The 18896-nt window shown below is 43.9% G+C and overlaps 1 protein-coding gene across 1 annotated transcript in view; it reads left to right on the top strand.

The window, feature by feature from the left end:
* COLEC12 (collectin subfamily member 12) overlaps positions 1-18896 on the top strand; it is a 184626-nt gene that overhangs the window by 132088 nt on the left and 33642 nt on the right. The window contains exon 3 of the mRNA XM_019986622.2: positions 12634-12756. Within this exon, the coding sequence (XP_019842181.1) occupies positions 12634-12756 (123 nt within the window). The remainder of the gene's footprint in view (positions 1-12633; positions 12757-18896) is intronic.

Here is an 18896-nt window from a genome sequence, read left to right as displayed (position 1 = left end):
TGTACTAGTTTGCATTCCCACCAACAGTGTAAGAGGGTTCCCTTTTCTCCACACCCTCGCCAGCATTTATTGCTTGTAGACTTTTGGATCGCAGCCATTCTGACTAGCGTGAGATGGTACCTCATTGTGGTTTTGATTTGCATTTCTCTGATAATGAGTGATTTTGAGCATCTTTTCATGTGTTTGTTAGCCATCTGTATGTCTTCTTTGGAGAAATGTCTGTTTAGTTCTTTTGGCTCATTTTTTGATTGGGTCATTTATTTTTCTGCAATTGAGCTGCAGGAGTTGCTTGTATATTTTTGAGATTAATTCTTTGTCAGTTGCTTCATTTGCTATTATTTTCTCCCATTCTGAAGGCTATCTTTTCACCTTGCTTATAGATTCCTTTGTTGTGCAGAAGCTTTTAATTAGGTCCCATTTGTTTATTTTTGCTTTTATTTTCAACATTCTGGGAGGTGGATCATAGAGGATCCTGCTGTGATTTATGTCGGAGAGTGTTTTGCCTATGTTCTCCTCTAGGAGTTTTATAGTTTCTGGTCTTACTTTAGATCTTTAATCCATTTTGAATTTGTTTTTGTGTATGGTGTTAGAAAGTGCTCTAGTTTCATTCTTTTACAAGTGGTTGACCAGTTTTCCCAGCACCACTTGTTAAAGAGATTGTCTTTTCTCCATTGTATATTCTTGCTTCCTTTGTCAAAGATAAGGTGTCCATAGGCACATGGATTTTAAAGAATAATTTAAAGAATAATAAGCAATGAACCCACACTGTATTCTAAACTATATACAGGTTTCTGGGAGTTTATGTAAACCGATAGGTGCTGCATAGTAGAAATAAAATATATGAATGACTCCCTGGTGGGTGATCCTGCTATTAATTCTAAATTCCACCTTCACTGGAGTACTGGGGAAAATCCTGAGCTGGGTGCAGATTGGACATTGTTGTGAGAAACTTGTCCAAAGCCTCTTCTTCTTTCAGTCTGTTTAATCAATTTACAACCCTAATTAGGAGTGTTGGGCCATTTGGGCAATAAAATTCATTTCTTTGAGCATGAAATACAATTAAATGATTTTATGCTAAGCACTACATACTGTCGCTCAGTTGTGTCCGACTCTTTACGACCCCATGGACTACAGCCCACCAGGCTCCTCTGTCCATGAGTGTATATGTGTGTATACATACACATACATGTACTTATCCATCTTTTCATCTAGTTGTTTCAGCTTTAAACAGATTTCTAAATTTAACACTCATTTATGAACTGTTTACAAAGGCATGGCAATGTTAATAAGCATGTACTTTCCCACTTACTTTACATTTACTTGTAATTGGTTGCATGCCTCCTGACTTTCTAGTGTAGTGATCTTCCACTTTTATTTTCCAGTTTCTTTCCTTTGACTTCTACACCCAGGGCTGAATGCCCCAGACAAAGATTTCTTCCTTTGTATGTCCTTTGTCCATTTTTAATCACAAATGTGAATACCAAGCTGGTGAACAGATGCTCTTCACCAAATCTGGGGACCACACCCCCCTCACAACTCATCCTGTGGTCTGTACAATAGATCCTTCTCATTTTCCTCATTACTTATTTTTTACCAGCTTTCCCCTGCCACCCTGCATCTGGGTCATTTCAAATCGATCAACTTCTCTTCAACCTTCTGAACAGAGATTGCCTTCCTCAAGGAACAGATAATTCCTTTAAAACACCGACAGTAAAAATCTGTCTCTCTATCTTGGCTCAGTTCAGTTCAGTTGCTCAGTCGTGTCCGACTCTTTGTGACCCCATGAATCGCAGCACACCAGGCCTCCCTGTCCATCACCAACTCCTGGAGTTCACCCAAACTCATGTGCATCAAGTCGGTGATGCCATCCAACCATGTCATCCTCTGTCGTCCCCTTCTCCTCCTGCCCCCAATCCCTCCCAGCATCAGGGTCTTTTCCAGTGAGTCAACTCTTTGTCTTGGCTCACTTTTCCCTTAATTCAAGTGTCCTCAGCTCTCGTCTTCACTTGAAGAAAGTAGAAAACATACTCACACAGAAATGAAGAGTGTGTGTTGGGCTGATTGGTATTTTCACTGACACTGAGGTCCTTTTTTTTTTCTTTTCATCAAAGCAGTAGTTTTGTTGGTTTGAAAAAAAAAATCAAGTAGGTCTGTGAGAGAAGCATGGATTGTCTTTTTTATTTTTTTCCAGCACCTGCTCTGAAGCATAATTTCCACATGCCCCAACACTGCTTCAGTGATAAACAACAAACACTATCATTAACTGAGACTTGCCCGCTCAGCTGCCCCCAAATGACACTGTAAAAGCAAGCATGCTCAAGGCAAGTTTCGGGCTGTGAGTTTGCTTTCTCACCTCTGTTCTGTCGGGTTTAGTTCTGTGAGAGCTGAGGGATGCCAGACACAGCCTTGCAAACCAGAAGGGTCTATAGATCTGCATTTCTTTGGTTAGTAAATCCCACTGCACTGCCCTCCCCTCCAGTGGTGAAAAGAAAATGCTTGCTCTGGAGCCCGGGGTTCCTGCTTGTTTGGTTGTAAGGTGTCCTGTGTGTCTGTATTTTGACCCTTAACTGAATGCCTCTCCCAGGACGACTACACCCTGGCCTCCGGGACACCGAGCTCGGCGTGTCCCTTGTCACACAGGAAGCTGGCCACAAAGTGGGGGAGAAGGTTGTGAAAGCCTCATACATGGCGCTATTGCCAGTCATGTGACTGGGGCCAGCTGAGGGGTGACAGCACGTGTGTCCACGGTGGGCTCTACGCTCCAGGCTCATGTATGTGAACCTGCAGGGCGTATAGTGGGTAGAGGAGGCGTTTGGTTTGTTCAGAGAAAGGCAAAAGCAGCCCTCCAGAACAATTGCATTCCCTTGCCAGGGTGGTGGGCTTCCCTGGTGGTTCAGACCGCCAGAATTTGCCTGCAGGGTGAGAGACCCGGGCTCTATCCCAGGGTTGGGAAGATCCCCTGGAGGAGGACATGGCAATCCACTCCAGTATTCTTGCCTGGAAAATTTCATGGTCAGAGGAGCCTGGCGGGCTACAGTCCATGGAGTCACAAAGAGCCGGACACGACTCAGCAAACTAACACGCATACACACCGGGGTGGTAGCCAAGATGATGGCATTTGAATTATTTGAAAACCACACAAATGAACCTAATAGATTTATATCATGTGACTTTCAGAAGAACCGAGGGGGTTCAGGGCTTGGGGGAGGCTCATTAGGAGAGGATTCATCCAGGAGGAAACTTATGACGAAGGTTTTGTTTTTTAGAAGAAGGCATTTGGTAAGAGAAGAGTGTTGCAGGGAGATGGAGGGCCAATCTTGGGATGTGGAAAGGAAGCAGGCAGACCCTGAGGGCGCGCTGTGAGCACCCAGCCCAGGCACCCCGTGCTCCTTCCAGCTTGGGCTCAGATCTTCCTCCCCGAAGCCTTCTCTGACCGCCTGCTTCCACTGCCATCCACCTGCTCGCCACACGGCCTCTGTCCATTTCTTGCTTTTCCTGGAGAAGGAAATGGCAGCCCCCTCCAGTATTCTTGCCTGGGCAGTCCCATGGACAGAGGAGCCTGGTGGGCTATGGTCCATGGGGTCGCAAAAGAGTCAGACACGACTTAGCAACTAAACAACAACAGCAGTTAAAATAGCCTCCCACTCTCGTGTAAGTTCTATGAGGACAGAGATTGTCATCTGTTTTGTTCACCGTGATACCCAGTGCGTGGTATAGACTACATGCTACATCCTTGTTTCTTGAATAAATAGGATATAGTAACAAAGAAGTATGGTGGGCTGTGTTTTGGGATTTAAAGAACTTAGGTGGAGAATTCAGAGGCCTGAGTCTTGAAGCCAGGGCCAGCCTGGGAAGGCAGTCAAGTTCACTGGGCTGCAGTTCCCTCGCTAGTAAGATGGACACTGGCTGAGTCGACCATCGCCCTCCTCCGGACTGTGAGCTTCTAAGGACCTGCATGGTCAGAGGATGGTAGCAGTGAGCACCTTGACTACTCCAGACCACCTGGAACTGTTAGTGAGGCAGTGGATTTCCGAGCCACGGGGTCAAGCTGGTGTTTGTAAAAAGAGTTGGATTTGTCTAAAGTTCTCCAAGTAGGTTTTTTCAAAAAGGGGGGTTAAGAGGCTAGATGTTAGTTTTTCACTCATTGTATTTATTTTATTTTTTGGCTGCGCCGGGTCTTCATGCTGTACAGGCTTTTCTCTAGCTGCAACGAGTGGTGGCCAGTCTTCAGCAGTTGCGGCTCCCAGGCTCCAGAGCACAAGCTCAGTGGTTGTGGCACACGAGCCTAGTTGCTCCGCAGCATGTGGCACCTTCCTGGGCCAGGGATTGAACCTGTGTCTCCTGCATTGGCAGGAGATTCTTTACCACGGAGCCACCAGGGAAACCTGCTTGATACATTAACTTTTTATTACCACTTAATAAAGGCTTATTTCACTTCCTTCCTTTCCACTAACTTATCTCACCCAACTCCTGCAGCCTTGAACCACAAGCAACTATTTGGGTCCATAGATGGGTTAGCCATTGACTTTTAAAGCTTCTATTTCAGTGAACTAGAACTTTAGAAGAAAACTCAACAGGGGCAACCAGCTTGTTTTGGTTTCAAGCTCAAGGCTCTGCATGCCTCATAGTTTACCTTGAAATTACTGAGTATAAATCTACCTTCTCAGGGACTTCCCTGGTGATCCAGTGGCTAAGACTCTGTGCTCCCAACGTAGGGGACCCAGGTTCAATCCCTGGTTGGGGAACTAGATTTCACATGCCACAGCTAAGAGTTGACTAAAACATCCGGCATGCTGTAACTAAAGATCCCATGTGCTGCAACTAAGGCTCAGCACATGCAAATAAATAAATAAAAATATTTTTTTAAAACTAAAATCATCTTCTCTTCCCAGGCCACTCCATTCCAGAAATTTCACCACCACTGGGGGATGATTCCTCCGAGGGGCCAACAGACCTTACCAGCCAAACCTCCAAGCCAGTCCCGATCCCTCCAAGAGATAATGAGGATTTATTTAGAGTGGAATAAACTTGCTGCTCAAGTATGTCACCATAGAATAGGAAGAGAAATTATAGCCTGTAGAAACCTCAGGCCTGTAATGGTTAACTTGCTGGAGACTAGGTTTTCCTGCTCGTTTCTGTTGTTGCTGTTCAGTGGCTCAGTCATGTCCAACGCTTTGTGACCCCATGAACTGCAGCATGCCAGGCTTCTCTGTCCTTCACTATCTCCCAGAGTTTGCTCAGGCTCATGTCCATTGAGTTGGTGATGCCATCCAACCATCTCATTCCCTGTTTCTTCATTTCTGAGAAGGGCTCATCTCTCAGCATTTGAAAGGATGTTTCTATAGCCCTGGGTTTCAACAGAACACTCCACAAGTGTAACCTGTTGGCCTCCTCTGATTTATCTCTTTAGGCATACTTCACTTGGCTTTGTTTTGCTTTCACCTCTGGAGGTCAGCAACCTTGGAGGAGCAACCTGTGATCATTTGGGTTTAGCTCCCAGCTCAGCCACTTACTGGCTTAGGTACTCAACCTCGCTGACCCCCCCTTTCCTAAAAATCTATTAATTGGGATCAGAAGTCCTGTTTGGCAAGGTTATTAAAGGGCGTGGCTTCCCTGGTGGCTCAGTGGTAAAAGAATCTGCCTCCCAATGCAGGAACCGAGGGTTCGATCTAGGGATCAAAAGATCCCTTGGAGGAGGAAATGGCAACACACTCCAGTATTCTTGCCTGGAGAACCCCATGGACAGAGGAGCCTGGAGGGCTACAGTCCATGCAGGTCACAGAGTCGGACACGATTCAACACAAAGTAGCTGGGCAGGGGTACGTGGCACACATCGGGTCCTCTAGACTGGCCACCATCCTTAGCAATTCCTCTTCACATTTGCTGCAAGAGCAAACTCTCATCCACTAAGCAAATATCGTGGCTTTCCTCCAAATACCTGTGCAGTCCAAGTGTCCAGCTCAATTATACGGCAGAGTCTAATGGCCCAAGCTGGAGCTGAATTTTCATGCGTCCTTTTAATTAAAACATTGAATGCCTGATCACAGAAGGACATTGTTTGGTGATGTTGATAATGAAGTAGTCAGGGCTGCTGAAGTGTATCATTAGGAGGGTTGACAATAAACTCCATGCCCATAGAATGAAATGAATAGGAAGAGGGCCAGGAGGAAGCGGCCAGCGCGAGGGGCAGATGTAAGAGACGTGATGGATGAACTGCCCCCCGGGGCGAGGAATCCTCTCCTCAGAACTGAAGGCATTTGTTTACAGTTCATATAATAAAGGATTTCTTATTATAAAACTACAAGGAGAAAGTAATGGCATTCTTTTGAGACAGTATACATCCTGGCAGACATTGTATGTTCTGAGTGGCATCATTATCTGGCTTTTGGCCTTAACAATTCTTTTTTTAGCAGACAACGTATACATTATAAATTTTAAACAAATAATGCATGTATACTTTTTACATTAAAACCAAAACAGAACTGGCTGCCCTTTTTATACATATATGCGTGCTTAGTCGCTTCAGTCACATCTAACTCTTTGCAACCCCATGAACCATAGCCCACCAGGCTCCTCTGTCCATGGGATTTCCAACCAAGAATACTGGAGTGGTTAACCTCTTCCTTCTCCAGGGATCTTCCCAACTCAGGGTTTGAACCAGTGTCTCTTGTGCCTCCTGCATTGCAGGGGAATTCTTTACTGCTGAATCAATGGGGAAGCCCCATGCATATACATGAAAAAAATTAATGAAAGAAACTATACATTTAGTAAATGTGCAGAATATTAATATAAGCTCAGGAGGAATGCTAAAGATTTCAAATTCATAAAACTCATGTAAATTATTTTTCTGATTTGAATACATCTTTATGAATATAGAGATGTGGTAAGGCTTTATTTTGTACAGAAAGTGATTTTGTTTTTAATTCTTGTCCTCCTGTTATCATGATTCCCTGCATTGTTTAAGAAACTTGGCATAGTAAGGTGTCCATGTGTTTGCTCAGTCATGTCTACTCTTTGTGACCCCATGGACTGTAGCCCGCCAGACTCCTCTGTCCATGGAATTTTCCAGGCAAGAATATTGGAGGGGGTTGCCATTCCCTTCTCTAGGAGATCTTCCCTGCCCAGTATGGAATCCAGGTCTGCATTGCAGGAGGATTCTTTACCATCTGAGCAACCAGGGAAGCCCCTAGTAAGGTTTCCAGGGATTTGTATTTTGGAAACTAAATGCTCATTATTAATTAAAAAAAAAATGCTAGCTAAACCCATATCCCATCATTTAGTAAATAGTCTTTATAATAAGGAAAAACTAATTGTTCATGGGATAAAATGTTTTATGTATTTAACTGCTATTCTAGTGATATTGCACAACATCCAAGTAACTAGGATGTTAACTCTTACTGTTTTGTTGCTTTTCAGGGCATTTTAATCATAGGGATGAATTTGAAATCATCAGTTTTACTGTTAGGGCCAAATCATTCTCATGGGCTTATGGGAATATATGCCACCAGGAAGTAGATTAATAGCTATAAAAAAACCACATGAAAAGGTTACTATAAAACTCAGATTAAAAAAAAAAAAAACTCAGATCAAAACCTGTGGTTTTCTGAATTTGCCGTCTACCAGCTTTCTGGAGCTTCTCTGTGGTAACATGATCTTTATGGCAACACCACTGAGCTCTGGACACTTATGGTAATTAAGACAGCTGGGAAGTGCCCTGCACTCGCCCACAGCACCAGCCTTCACATAGGGAGGAAGGCCGCTTGCTGATCAGTACGCATCCGTGTTAACAGAGAGCACTCCTTTGGTAATGGTCGAAAAATAAGATAATGAAAGAGACTCTTGTTTTCCAAAAAGATAAGAAAAACAGACTGGATTGGGGCTGGGACCACAGAACTTGGGAGGGCTCTTTGTGGAGAGCCACAGCAGAAAGGAATTCTCTTTGCTGGTCAATTTTTCTGGCCTTCTGCACCATCATTCCCGCAGCGTTTCAATGTATTCTCTCCAACCGGCTAAGTACCCCCTGATCGGCGGCCCCATCAAACCCCATCTTCTCCCTTTAAACAAATGTGTTGTTGGAAATAAGGGTGAATCAGGGAACTTGGAGTTTGTGGGCTGGGGACCAAGTTGTCAGCCTATTCTGAACTTCCACGGAATAGTCAAGGAGTTAGCCAGAGGGATTCTGACTTCCTTTGGCTTCCCCAGTGTTTTTTGTATAATACAGCCCTGGACACTGGAAGATGCATTCAGAACAGGAGCCTAGAATCTAGTTCAGTGGGACTAGAGCAAGGCGGGTAGCCTGAGGGAGGGCATGGATCCTGCAGACACGTTCTGTCCGTGGGCTGCTGAATTGCAGATGTGCTATTTGGGCCAGGCTCTGTAATAAACTGGCTCTCTCGGTGGTGAGGGGCACAGAAGTTTCACTTCCTGAGCTAGAATCTCTTCTCTGCAGCCTCGCCTCGATCCATTCCCTGCCCTTCCTACCCGCCCCTTGCAGTGGGAATCAAGTCTCCCATCTCTGGAAAGTAATGCTAAGAAAACAAACACTACAAAGGCTGGTAACAGGGGGATATCTCTCTTGAATGTTTTCTGTGACCATCTAGGTCCAAGGAGGAGGGGGTCCCCCAGCTCCGTGAGCCAGCAGGGTTTCTTTGTAGTAGGCATCCGTATGTTTGGCCAGATGTCCTCCCAGCGGAGGGCAGAAAGGGAAAGATAAAACAGAATTTTTATGAAAAATAAGTCTCGGGAGGGAGAAAAAACAAGACAGAGAAAGTGTGTCAAATGGGACGGGAGGTGCCATCTGATGTTGATTACATGCTGATAGAGTCAGCAAGGAGAAATGCATGTCACAAGGAAGTGACCCTGCTCTTCGGCATGTGGGCCAGTGACACTGTCTGGGAGCAGAGCTGTCAGACCAAGGTGTCCAGGAAGAAACCCAGCTCCGGCTGGCATGGCAGTCAGGGGAGGGAAGGACTCCCGCACCAGGAATCAGGATGCATTCTTTCTGATTCTGCTGTATCTGGCCTCACTCTCCCCATCGGTAACAGGACGATGCTTGACCAGGTGACCTCTAGGCAACCCTCTAGCCCCAGATTCTGTTATCTGCTGTCATCTCCCCTCTGACCAAATCTTCTGAGGCTCTTCTAATGGAATGTAAGAAATAGCCCTGGAGAGATGTGAAAAGTTCACCCCCCGCCAGGGTCCTAAAACCCAAAAGGAATGAAACCTCACAGCAGCCATGGAAGTGTCATTAGCCTTTCCACAGCAGCCCGGGGTCTACTCTCCTGTGTTTTACAGTTGCCACCAAAGCATGTTAACTGCTTTCTGAACACGAGATGCAGCAGGTCTGTGGGTCTGCCTGTGCTTTTGTTGTTGTTCAGTCGCCAAGTCATGTCTGATTCTTCACAGCCCCATGGACTGCAGTACGACGGGCTTCCCTGTCCCTCACCATCTCCCCGAGTTTGCGAAAGTTCATGTCCATTGAATCGGTGTTGCCATCCAACCATCTCCTCCTCTGCTACCCCCTTCTCCTTCTGCCTTCAATCTTTCCCAACATCAGGGTCTTTTCCAATAAGTCAGCTCTCTGCATCAGGTAGCTAAAGTATTAGAGTATCAACTTCAGCATCAGTCCTTCTGATGAATATTCAAGGTTGATTTCCTTCTACCTGTTCTTCTCCCCTCCCAATTCCAAAAATATCTTCACTCTGCATGCGTGCTGCCACTTCACTTGTGTCCAACTCTTTGGGACCCTATGGACTGTAGCCTGCCATGCTCCGCTGTCCCTGGGATTCTCCAGGCAAGAATAATGGAGTGGGTTGCCATGCCCTTCTCTAGGGGAGCTTCTTGACCTAGGGATTTAACCCATGTCTCTTACATCTCCTGCATTGGTAGGCACGTTCTTTACCACGGGTGCCACCTGGGAAGCCTGGGTATAAGAGGACTTTGTTTCATTTTAAACTCTCAAGATAACAGAGAGTTTAAGAGCGGATGAACGTCTTTGTGTGTGTGTTCATTCTTTAGTTAAGAATGAACCGTTGAAAGTTTTCTTGTTTTATTTTTTTCTTTCTGGCACCTTCATGAGGTCAGCAGTGTTTTGTTACAGGGTGAGGCTGGATTCCAGTGGGAATGGAAGAGGAATCTTCCACTGAGATGAGAAGATCTCACACTAGGACTGGGGCCGTAGAAATGGATAGGAAAGCTTGACCAGAGAGGCAGTGGCACCGTGACGTAGGGAAGATATCATGCCATTTGGAGTCAGACAGACCCTGGTTTAAATCCTAGCTATGATGTTTATAGGATGTCATTTTCAGCTCTTGCTCCCTGCTTGAAAGGTGATTATGTGAAGTCCCTAGATCAGAGTCTGGCACCAAGTAGGCAGTAAAGTGAAAGTATTAGTTGCTCAGTTGTGTCTAACTCTTCACAATCCCATGAACTGTAGCCCATCAGTCTCCTCTGTCCATGGGATTCTCCAGGCAAGAATACTGGAACAGGTTGCCAGTAAGTAAACATTAATAAACTGTAGATGAGATGATCATGACAAAAATATCTATAGGAAGATTAAAAATATCTGATGGTTGATTGAATTAGAGAATAATTAGGAGACTTCAAGATGTCTGAGTTTGAGTACCTGAAGGATTGGGATGGTGGTAGTATTTAGGGATGGAAATAAGTAAGTTGGGTGGAAGTTGGAGACCTGGCTTGGTAGGACTGGTACCGATGTCAGTTTTGGACACAGGAGGTAGCCCTGAAACATCCAGGTGGCGATGGAAGAAGGAGGATGGAAAGGAAAGGAGAAAAAGCAGCGAGAAAAACACGATACTAAGAAGCTGGTTAGCTCTAGGTCTGTTTGATCAATGCGTCTCATTTTACAGATTCACCTTCAAGGGACTGGTTAACCAAAGGTTGATCCAGCACAACCATCTCCTAAAACAAACCTTAGTGCCTCAAAATGTGTTCCTCCAGTGAAGCATCTTCTAGACCTAGTTAGAAATGCAGTCTTGGCTCCTACCTCAGACCTACTGAATCAGATCTGCATTTCCACGTGATTTGTGAGCACTTCTTGAGAAGCACTGTTCTAACGCACGATGGCCAGACCTGCAGCATCACAGCCCCTGGGAACTTGGTGGAAATTCAGATTCTCAGGCATCTTCTCAGACTTCCTGAATTAGAAAGGCTGTATTTTAACGAGCCCTTCAAGTGAATCCAGTGGGATGGGATAGTGGTAGTATTGAGGGATGGAAATAAGAAAGTTGAAGAATCACCGCTCTAAGCCATGAATCACTGCTCTAAGCCATGGAAGAGCGAGCTTGAGCCCCCGACCCCTTGGGTGTATAACCCAGAACACTGGAGGAATTGGTTAAACCCTGGAAGTTAAATTTGAGGCATTGTTTTATGCTGTTTCTCTCATCATTTTGCATTAAACACAGCTGAAGGACTCTTTTCACTGAAGAAGGGCACTAGGCATAAAATTACAAACCAAAGGGGAGGAACTTCGGCTGTGGCTTAATCTTCACAATATATCCATCAAAAGTTATTGAGCACAATTCTAGGAGATCAGTCCTTTATGTGCTATTGCTCCTGGGGGACGCTATTAGTGAGATCCACATAGGAAAACCAGTCAGGGCGAGGAGGACCTTCCCGACATGCCTTACAATGTGATTTTTGCATTAAAGTGTCCAGAGCCTTTGTCTTCTGTGTTTCTAATAAAACTATGGCAAGTTCCCTTTTTATGGGTTAGTTTCTGGAGTCCCTTGCAGAAGTGATGGTGGTTTACCACTTAGACTAGAGTGTTTTTCAAACAGTTCAACTGTGAGCAATAAAAATTTACCTCTTCCCATCAGAAATGTCTGGTTTTTCTGGTTGTTCCCTAGTTGTTATTCATATCACTGTGATAAATAAGGGTCGGTGTCTGTTTCCTGCATATATGTAATGTACAAAAGTGGCTATATATTGAGCATTTTAATCCTAAAATTACCTATATTTTCTGCTATAGTAAGTTATAGTACATTATTAAGTTATGTACTATATTATAGCCAGTGGCATGCTGGTAAACCAATTTGGGATGTGTGAAGGCATTATGAATAGTGTTTGCAAATTTCCATGGTGTAAATAGTCCCTCCAGGGTTGATTTCAAGCTGCCAACAATTTAACAACCAGCTCCCCAAATTCCTACCAATTTGACAAGTGACTCTTGAAAACAGTAGGAATTAACTCAAGCACACCGCTGAAACAAATGTCAAGGGAAAAGTCCCTTTTATTTATTTTTTTTTTTGGTTAGTTGTGTTTGAATTACTGTTGGTGCAACAGTGGCCGAAACAGGTAGATTTGGGTGTTTTAAGTCTTTTGTCATATAGAGATCTTATCATAATGGAATGTGATTTGGAAACTGTTCTATGAAACAAAGTTCTGTGCTATTTTCAAGGCATTAAATATGTTTATAATAACATAATGGCAATATTTAAGTTGTGTTAAATGTGTTGCTCAAGCGGTGAGTATGTTTGATTTTAAAATACCACTCAACCTATAGAAAGGCATATGTGAAAACTATATTCTTATAGTATTTAAACCCAAATGCAAAATTTTACTTCTGAAATGGTGTTTTTGGTTACTGTTGTTAAGATTTGCCTTTTCTTACAGGTATTCAAGAAGGAACACAATGTACCAAATGTAAAAATAACTGGGCACTGAAGCTTTCTATCATACTGTTATACATTTTGTGTGCCTTGCTTACCATCACAGTAGCCATTTTGGGATACAAAGGTAAGTACTGTTTTCTTTTTCCTTCTAAAAAGCAAGTTTCCTTTCCTTCATTTACACCTGAAAACACAAGTACATTTGCAGGCATGAAGGAGTTCATTAATACAATTCAGATGCAAAACTTAAACCTCTGAAGCTCCATCTTTACGTCTTGAGCTTCTTATAGCTGTGGAATCTGAAAGGATAGAAGGAGCAATTCCTCTTGAGTCATTTCAACCATAATCATGGTCCTTTTATGAGTTGTAATTTTTTTTCCCTCTTTGTTGCTTTTTCCTACTTATTTCCAGATACTCCCTCTTCCTCTGCCTTTTTTCATCTTACCTTTAAGAGGCTCCACAAAAACCCTGGAGTCAGCACACAGGAAAACTCTATTGACAGAGGATAAGACCTCCAGAGACACGACTTACGTCACCCGAGGACTGGCCTTATAATTCCCTTTTTTCCTCTTCAGCGCATTTACTGTGGTCACTGTTGTTTATCTAGCTCCAGAAAAACACTGCCCTGTAGAAATGAAACACAGAGATGGCAGCACCATGTCAGCTGTGCTTTACGGCTTATCAGACATTCTTTGAACATGTCTGGTTTAAGATTGGTGCAGGATTTTTGCCCGAATCCCCCAGACTTGCAGATAAAGTGGGTTGGTTCTCCCCACCACCCACGGGCATTCCAGACACCACAGGTGAAGGTGTCCTGATTCAGAGTCACGAACTATGTAAACCCTCTTATAGAAAACAGCCATGGAAGCCTTACAGAGACACGTGAAACAGACGTGTCGTCTGGTTTCAGTGAGAGAGGCAGACATGGGGTCTGCTCATCTTTACCCTGACAGGTTAAGAGTGGAGAATTCCACACATTCCCATCTCTGTTCCCTGCCCCATCGATTTGACCTGGGGACAGAAAGATGCAAAGTGAATTCCCTCCAACTTGTAACTCCTCCCACTGTCCTCCCAGGATTTAGTGGTTTCCTGAGACAACAGTGTACTGGAATAAGAATGGTCCCTGTCCAGTTCTTGAGTCCACCATTTGAAGAGCAATTGCTACTGTTTATTAAGTGCTCGTTGACATGCCAGGAATTACGCTAAGTCCTTGTGTGGCTGTGTAACCTGGGTATGAATTGTAACCTCTCAGTGTTACTGACTTTTTACCTGTAAAATGACAGTCATGGTGTCATTCTTCAAGGTGCTTGGGATGAGCAAAGATGATATAACTGAGCCACCTGTTCTGGGGTTGGGCCCAGTAGAGCGGCTAAATCTCTCTCTTCCTTGTTGTTTAGTTGCTAAGTCATGTTGAACTCTTTGCAGTCCCGTGGACTACAGCACGCCAGGCTCCCCTGTCCTTCACTATCTCCCAGAGTTTGCTCAAACTTACATCCGTTGAGTTGATAATGCCATCTAATCATCTCGTCCTCTGTTGTCCCCTTCTGCTTTCGCCTTCAGTCTTTCCCAGCATCAGGGTCTTTTCCAATGAGTTGGCTCTTAGCATCAGGTGGCCAAAGTATTGGAGCTTCAGCTTCAGCATTAGTCCTTCCAATGAATATTCATGGTTGATTTCCTTTAGGATTGACTGGTTTGATCTCCTTGCAGTCCAAAGAACTCGCTCTTCCTTGCTTCTTCATAACTGTTTTTACAGTTCTAGCCATGAGAATGGCAAAACATATTAAAAATAATATAGTCAAGGCTTATGGAGTCCACTTCTAAACCTATTTCCATGGAAAATTGTGTGTGTTCCCATAGCGTGTTGACTGATGAACTTGGGCAGTGGAAATATGGAAAATTACCAGGCCTTTTTATCCAGTTGCAATGAGTTAATCTCACCCAGGATTAACAGAGCAAGTGTTAAGAAAGGCTATTAAATCATAGCGAAGGCAGGAGAGGGGGAGGAGGGGGAGGAAACCCAATGGGGAAAAGGACGGTGTTTTATGTCTTAGGCAACTCAGCCTGGCTACCTTCCTTTACTAGGTTATTGAGGTCATTACTCACTTCTCCACAACTTTCCCTAGTGAACTCAAATAAAGAAGAGGCTTGAAATCAAACTGTCATTTAACTGGTATCTTTAAGGCTGGGCTCTATGTGATGTCACGAAAGTAAACAGAGATGAGAAAGGTTTGAAGAAATACCTCTATGTGGTATTTTGTCATTTTTACCTCTGGGGAAAAAAATAAAAAGTCTAGAATCTTTAATTACACAGATAGATCCGAAGGAGGGGGCTTTGTTTGTTTGTTTTTAAAGTACAGATATTTCCTCTGTTTTTATGAGAGTGGAAAGGCCACGGCTCTGGCCTGTTTGTGTGGGTCCCTTTGCCTGGAACACCTTTTCCCTCTTCTCCACCTTTTTCTCATGACTTTCTCTTCCTTCTTCCCCATCGTGTCTCCCTCAGACACGTGTCCCGCAAGCAGTCCCTGAGAGCTGAGTTGGGTGCCCACCCGCTGGTCCCCATGGCATCCTTTTTCACCCTAGTCCCTGTTGCACTATATCACTATGGCCAATGGGTCTGTCCCACCACCCAAACTGTAAGCTCCAAGAAGACAAGAGGCTATCTTTTATTTATTAAATCTCCTACTAGCACGTTGCTCATACTACATAATTGGGACCCAATAAAGTTTACTGAGTGAATTAACGAGAAGATGGATGGATGGTTGAATTGTAAATTATGACTGACTTCTATAAAGGCAATCAATCACTACCCGGTGACCTCTAAGGCAATTGCTGCGACTCAGGGCCCTATCTGAAAGCTTAAAATCCCAAAGATCGCTTGGCCTGCTCTGGGTGTATCTCACCAGGATAAAGGAGGATGAGATTGAGGGGGTGAGACAAGTCAGAGGCAAGACCATGTTCTTATTCCTCTCTCTGTACTCCAAGGCCTCCATCCCTCAGGCGTCTACTGACAAAAAGAAGATAATACAACATGCAGTTTTTGTCTTTAAACACATACTTGATGAACTCAAATACTGATATTTTCCAGATGTGTTTTCTCTTTACTTTGAACAGTGATTCCTCTTTCTTATTGATAAGATTCTGGTGACCCAACATGGTAAGAGGCAGAAAGATAAGTTCTTCCTTCACACACATCCCTTTGAAGTCTGGAGAAACTCACTCCACTTTAAAAAAAAAAAAAAGAAAGAAACAAAAAAAAAATATTCAGTGAAGGAAGAGGTTTTTCTGAAGGAGAAGTTGGAAGGAAATAAAACAGAAACTCCATTATTTATCAGAGTTTGCAAAAGCATCTCCATAGCTTTTTCTTTAAAACTGTTCTTTGTGTGTATGTGTGTTAGTGTTAGTCACTTGGTCATGTCTGACTCTTTGCCACCCTATGGACTGTGTGTGGCCCAGAAGGCACCTCTGTGTATGGAATTCTCCAGGCAAGAATACTGGAGTGGGTTGCCATTCCCTTCTCCAGGGGATCTTCCCAACCCAGGGGTCGAACCTGGATCTCCTACATTACAGGTGGACTCTCTACCATCTGAGCCACCAGGGATGCCCCAACTGTTCTTTAGTTCTCTTTTTATGTCACTTATGCAGATACAAGTTAGGATATAACTTAAGTTCCTTCCAGAGAATTTGCTGAACAAGTCAGAGAATTGCTGAGTCACCCAGACAGGTTCAGCACGCTAGTGGTGACTGTGCGGCATGTCAGCCACCTTACAAAAAGCCCATTCTTGGACGGTTACAGCTTGGTGCACCCTCTGTCCTGGACTATTTATCGTCCAGGCAGAAGCCACCTTCTAAGTTATGGGCTGTTTTTTCTCTGGAACATTCCCTGAACATGAAAAATCTTATTTTGTGGTCCTGCCCAGCTGGATGCTACCTTAAGGGATTTCAGCTAAAGAAGACAGACAGACATCTGAATCTTCCTCAGTAAGAACCTCCTCTAATACAACATTCCTAGTCACAGATGTCTGTCTTGCTGCTCAGTTCTGCAGGGTAGCATTACAGCTGGGTAATCAAGCTTGCAAATGAGCATCAGAACACACTGTGTAGATGTTGTTAGAATCAAGGATAACACCTTCCCACCAGACAGGATTTTTGTAATGAAACCTGAAATAGTGTTCAAGGTAGGAATGTCTTTATTACATCCCAGGGGAGTGTACCTGGTATTACTGGGAAGTTCCAGATACCAATGAAGGGTTGTGTTTCCTACAGTCAAACTGGTAGATATCATCGTGAGCACCAGGCAGGACTCTATTCTTCTTTCCTGTCCCGGAGACCCGGTCATGAGCTATATATCTCTGGACCTTCCACATCCATGTTTGCCCCAAACATGACAAGTACTTGGTAGACCTCTAAGAATGATGAATATAAAAGAAAGATAAAGAAGACATAGTCCTGGGACTTCTCTGGTCATCCAGTGGTTAAGAATCTGCCTTCCAACACAAGGGGCTCAGGTTCAATCCCTGGTCAGGGAGCTAAGATCACACGTGCTGTGGAGCAAATGAGCCCACGCAACTCAACTAGGGAGAAGCCTGTGTGCTATAACAAAGAGCCCACGTGCCATAACTAAGACCCAACCCAGCCATAAAAAATAAATATTAAAAATAAAAAGACCAGCAGACCATGAGTTGGTCCTCTTAGCAAGAAAAAAGACACAATTCTTATCCTCAAGGGATTTTTCTTGGAAGAAACCATATTTAGGAAAAAGAAATACTCAATGAGAGGCAAAGTGGAATTACAGAGTAAGCATGGATGTTGGAGTTAGATCTCCTGGCCTGGAATCCCACTTAGTCCCTTATAAGCTGTGTGACTCTAAGGAAGTTACTGGACATCTCTGGGTCTCGATTTTTTTCATGTGTGAAATAGCAGTCATAAGGATTAACCGCAATGATGATGTGATACATCTTGGAAAGAGTGAGGCAATCTGTAGAGGCTGATTTTATTGCCATTCAGATACAGGGTCTGTTGGTGTGGAATCGGATCATCAGGGAAGGCTTAGCACAATGGGCCAGTGAGATTCAGAGTAGACCTTAAAGAATGGGTGGAAGCAAGACAAGGGAGGAAAAGGTTAGTGGCCCAGATCAAGGGCTTTTATAGGACTTCCCTAGTGGTCAAGAATCTGCCTGCCAATGCAGGGGACACAGGCTCAATCCCTGGTCCGGGAAGATCCCACATGCAGTGGAGCAGCTATGCCCGTGTGCCACAACCACTGAGCCTGTGATCTAGAGCCCATGCTCCACGCAAGAGAAGCCACCACAGCGAGAAGCCCACCTGCCGCACCTGGAGAAAGCCCACAAGCAGCAACCAAGACCCAGTGCAGCCAAAAGTAAAGAAATTTAAAAAAATTTAAAAACACTGGAGGGGACACATATATATCTATGGCTGATTCATGTTGATATATGGTAGAAACCAACACAATATTATAAAGCAATTATCCTTCAATTTAAAATACTTTAAAAAAAAACCAAGCACTTTGATAGAAAAGGTGTTATTGTTGGATTATCCTAGAGAATTGAGCTTTGAGGGTACTTGAAGAGGGGCAATGTTTCATATATATGACACTTAAAGTAATATTTGAAGATAAAAGTCTGTCAAGAAACACTTTCCAATAAAGGGGACCATGTTAAAAAACAGACTGCTTGGACCCTTCTGTGTTCCCTGTTTGTTTTCCTCATGTGAGGACAATCTACACACCGAGGTCTCCCTCCGAAGATGGGGAGTTTCTAGGGTCAGAGAGGATGTCTGCCACTATTTTCCTGACTGAGAATTTGTGCTAATGAGTTAAGAGTAAAAACTGGTGAAAATGCTGTGTATTTTTACAGCAAGTGTTACTTCTGGTCTCCATCAGTCTAGCATTTTTAAGCAGTCGCAAGCTGCCAGCTTTGCAACCCTGAAGTTTGCAGCTTTATATCCAACTCCTATTTTTAAACACAGATACACCGCCCTGGTGCCTACAGCCAGTTCATTAGCCCTTGTGGGCGGGGCAAAGAGTTTTCTAGCACCAAAGAGAAACCTAACAGATTTTTTAAGTGGATGTATTTATTCCTTTTACTCTATACAAACCTGAATGATCTGTCTATGACAGTTCTGGGTTTTTAAAAAGTAAAATGGAAGACAAATTAGAGAGGGTTGAAAATGACTGCCTGTCAACATATTCAGAGGTTTCTCTGGCTTCCAGGAAAACGGGGCAGGACTTAAGGTCCCTGTGTGTGGTTT

The sequence above is a fragment of the Bos indicus genome, chromosome 24, assembly GCF_029378745.1.
Source record: "Bos indicus isolate NIAB-ARS_2022 breed Sahiwal x Tharparkar chromosome 24, NIAB-ARS_B.indTharparkar_mat_pri_1.0, whole genome shotgun sequence".
NCBI classification, from domain to species: Eukaryota; Metazoa; Chordata; class Mammalia; order Artiodactyla; family Bovidae; genus Bos; species Bos indicus.
Note: the sequence above shows the minus strand (reverse complement) of the source record. Positions and strands in the feature narration are given on the sequence as shown.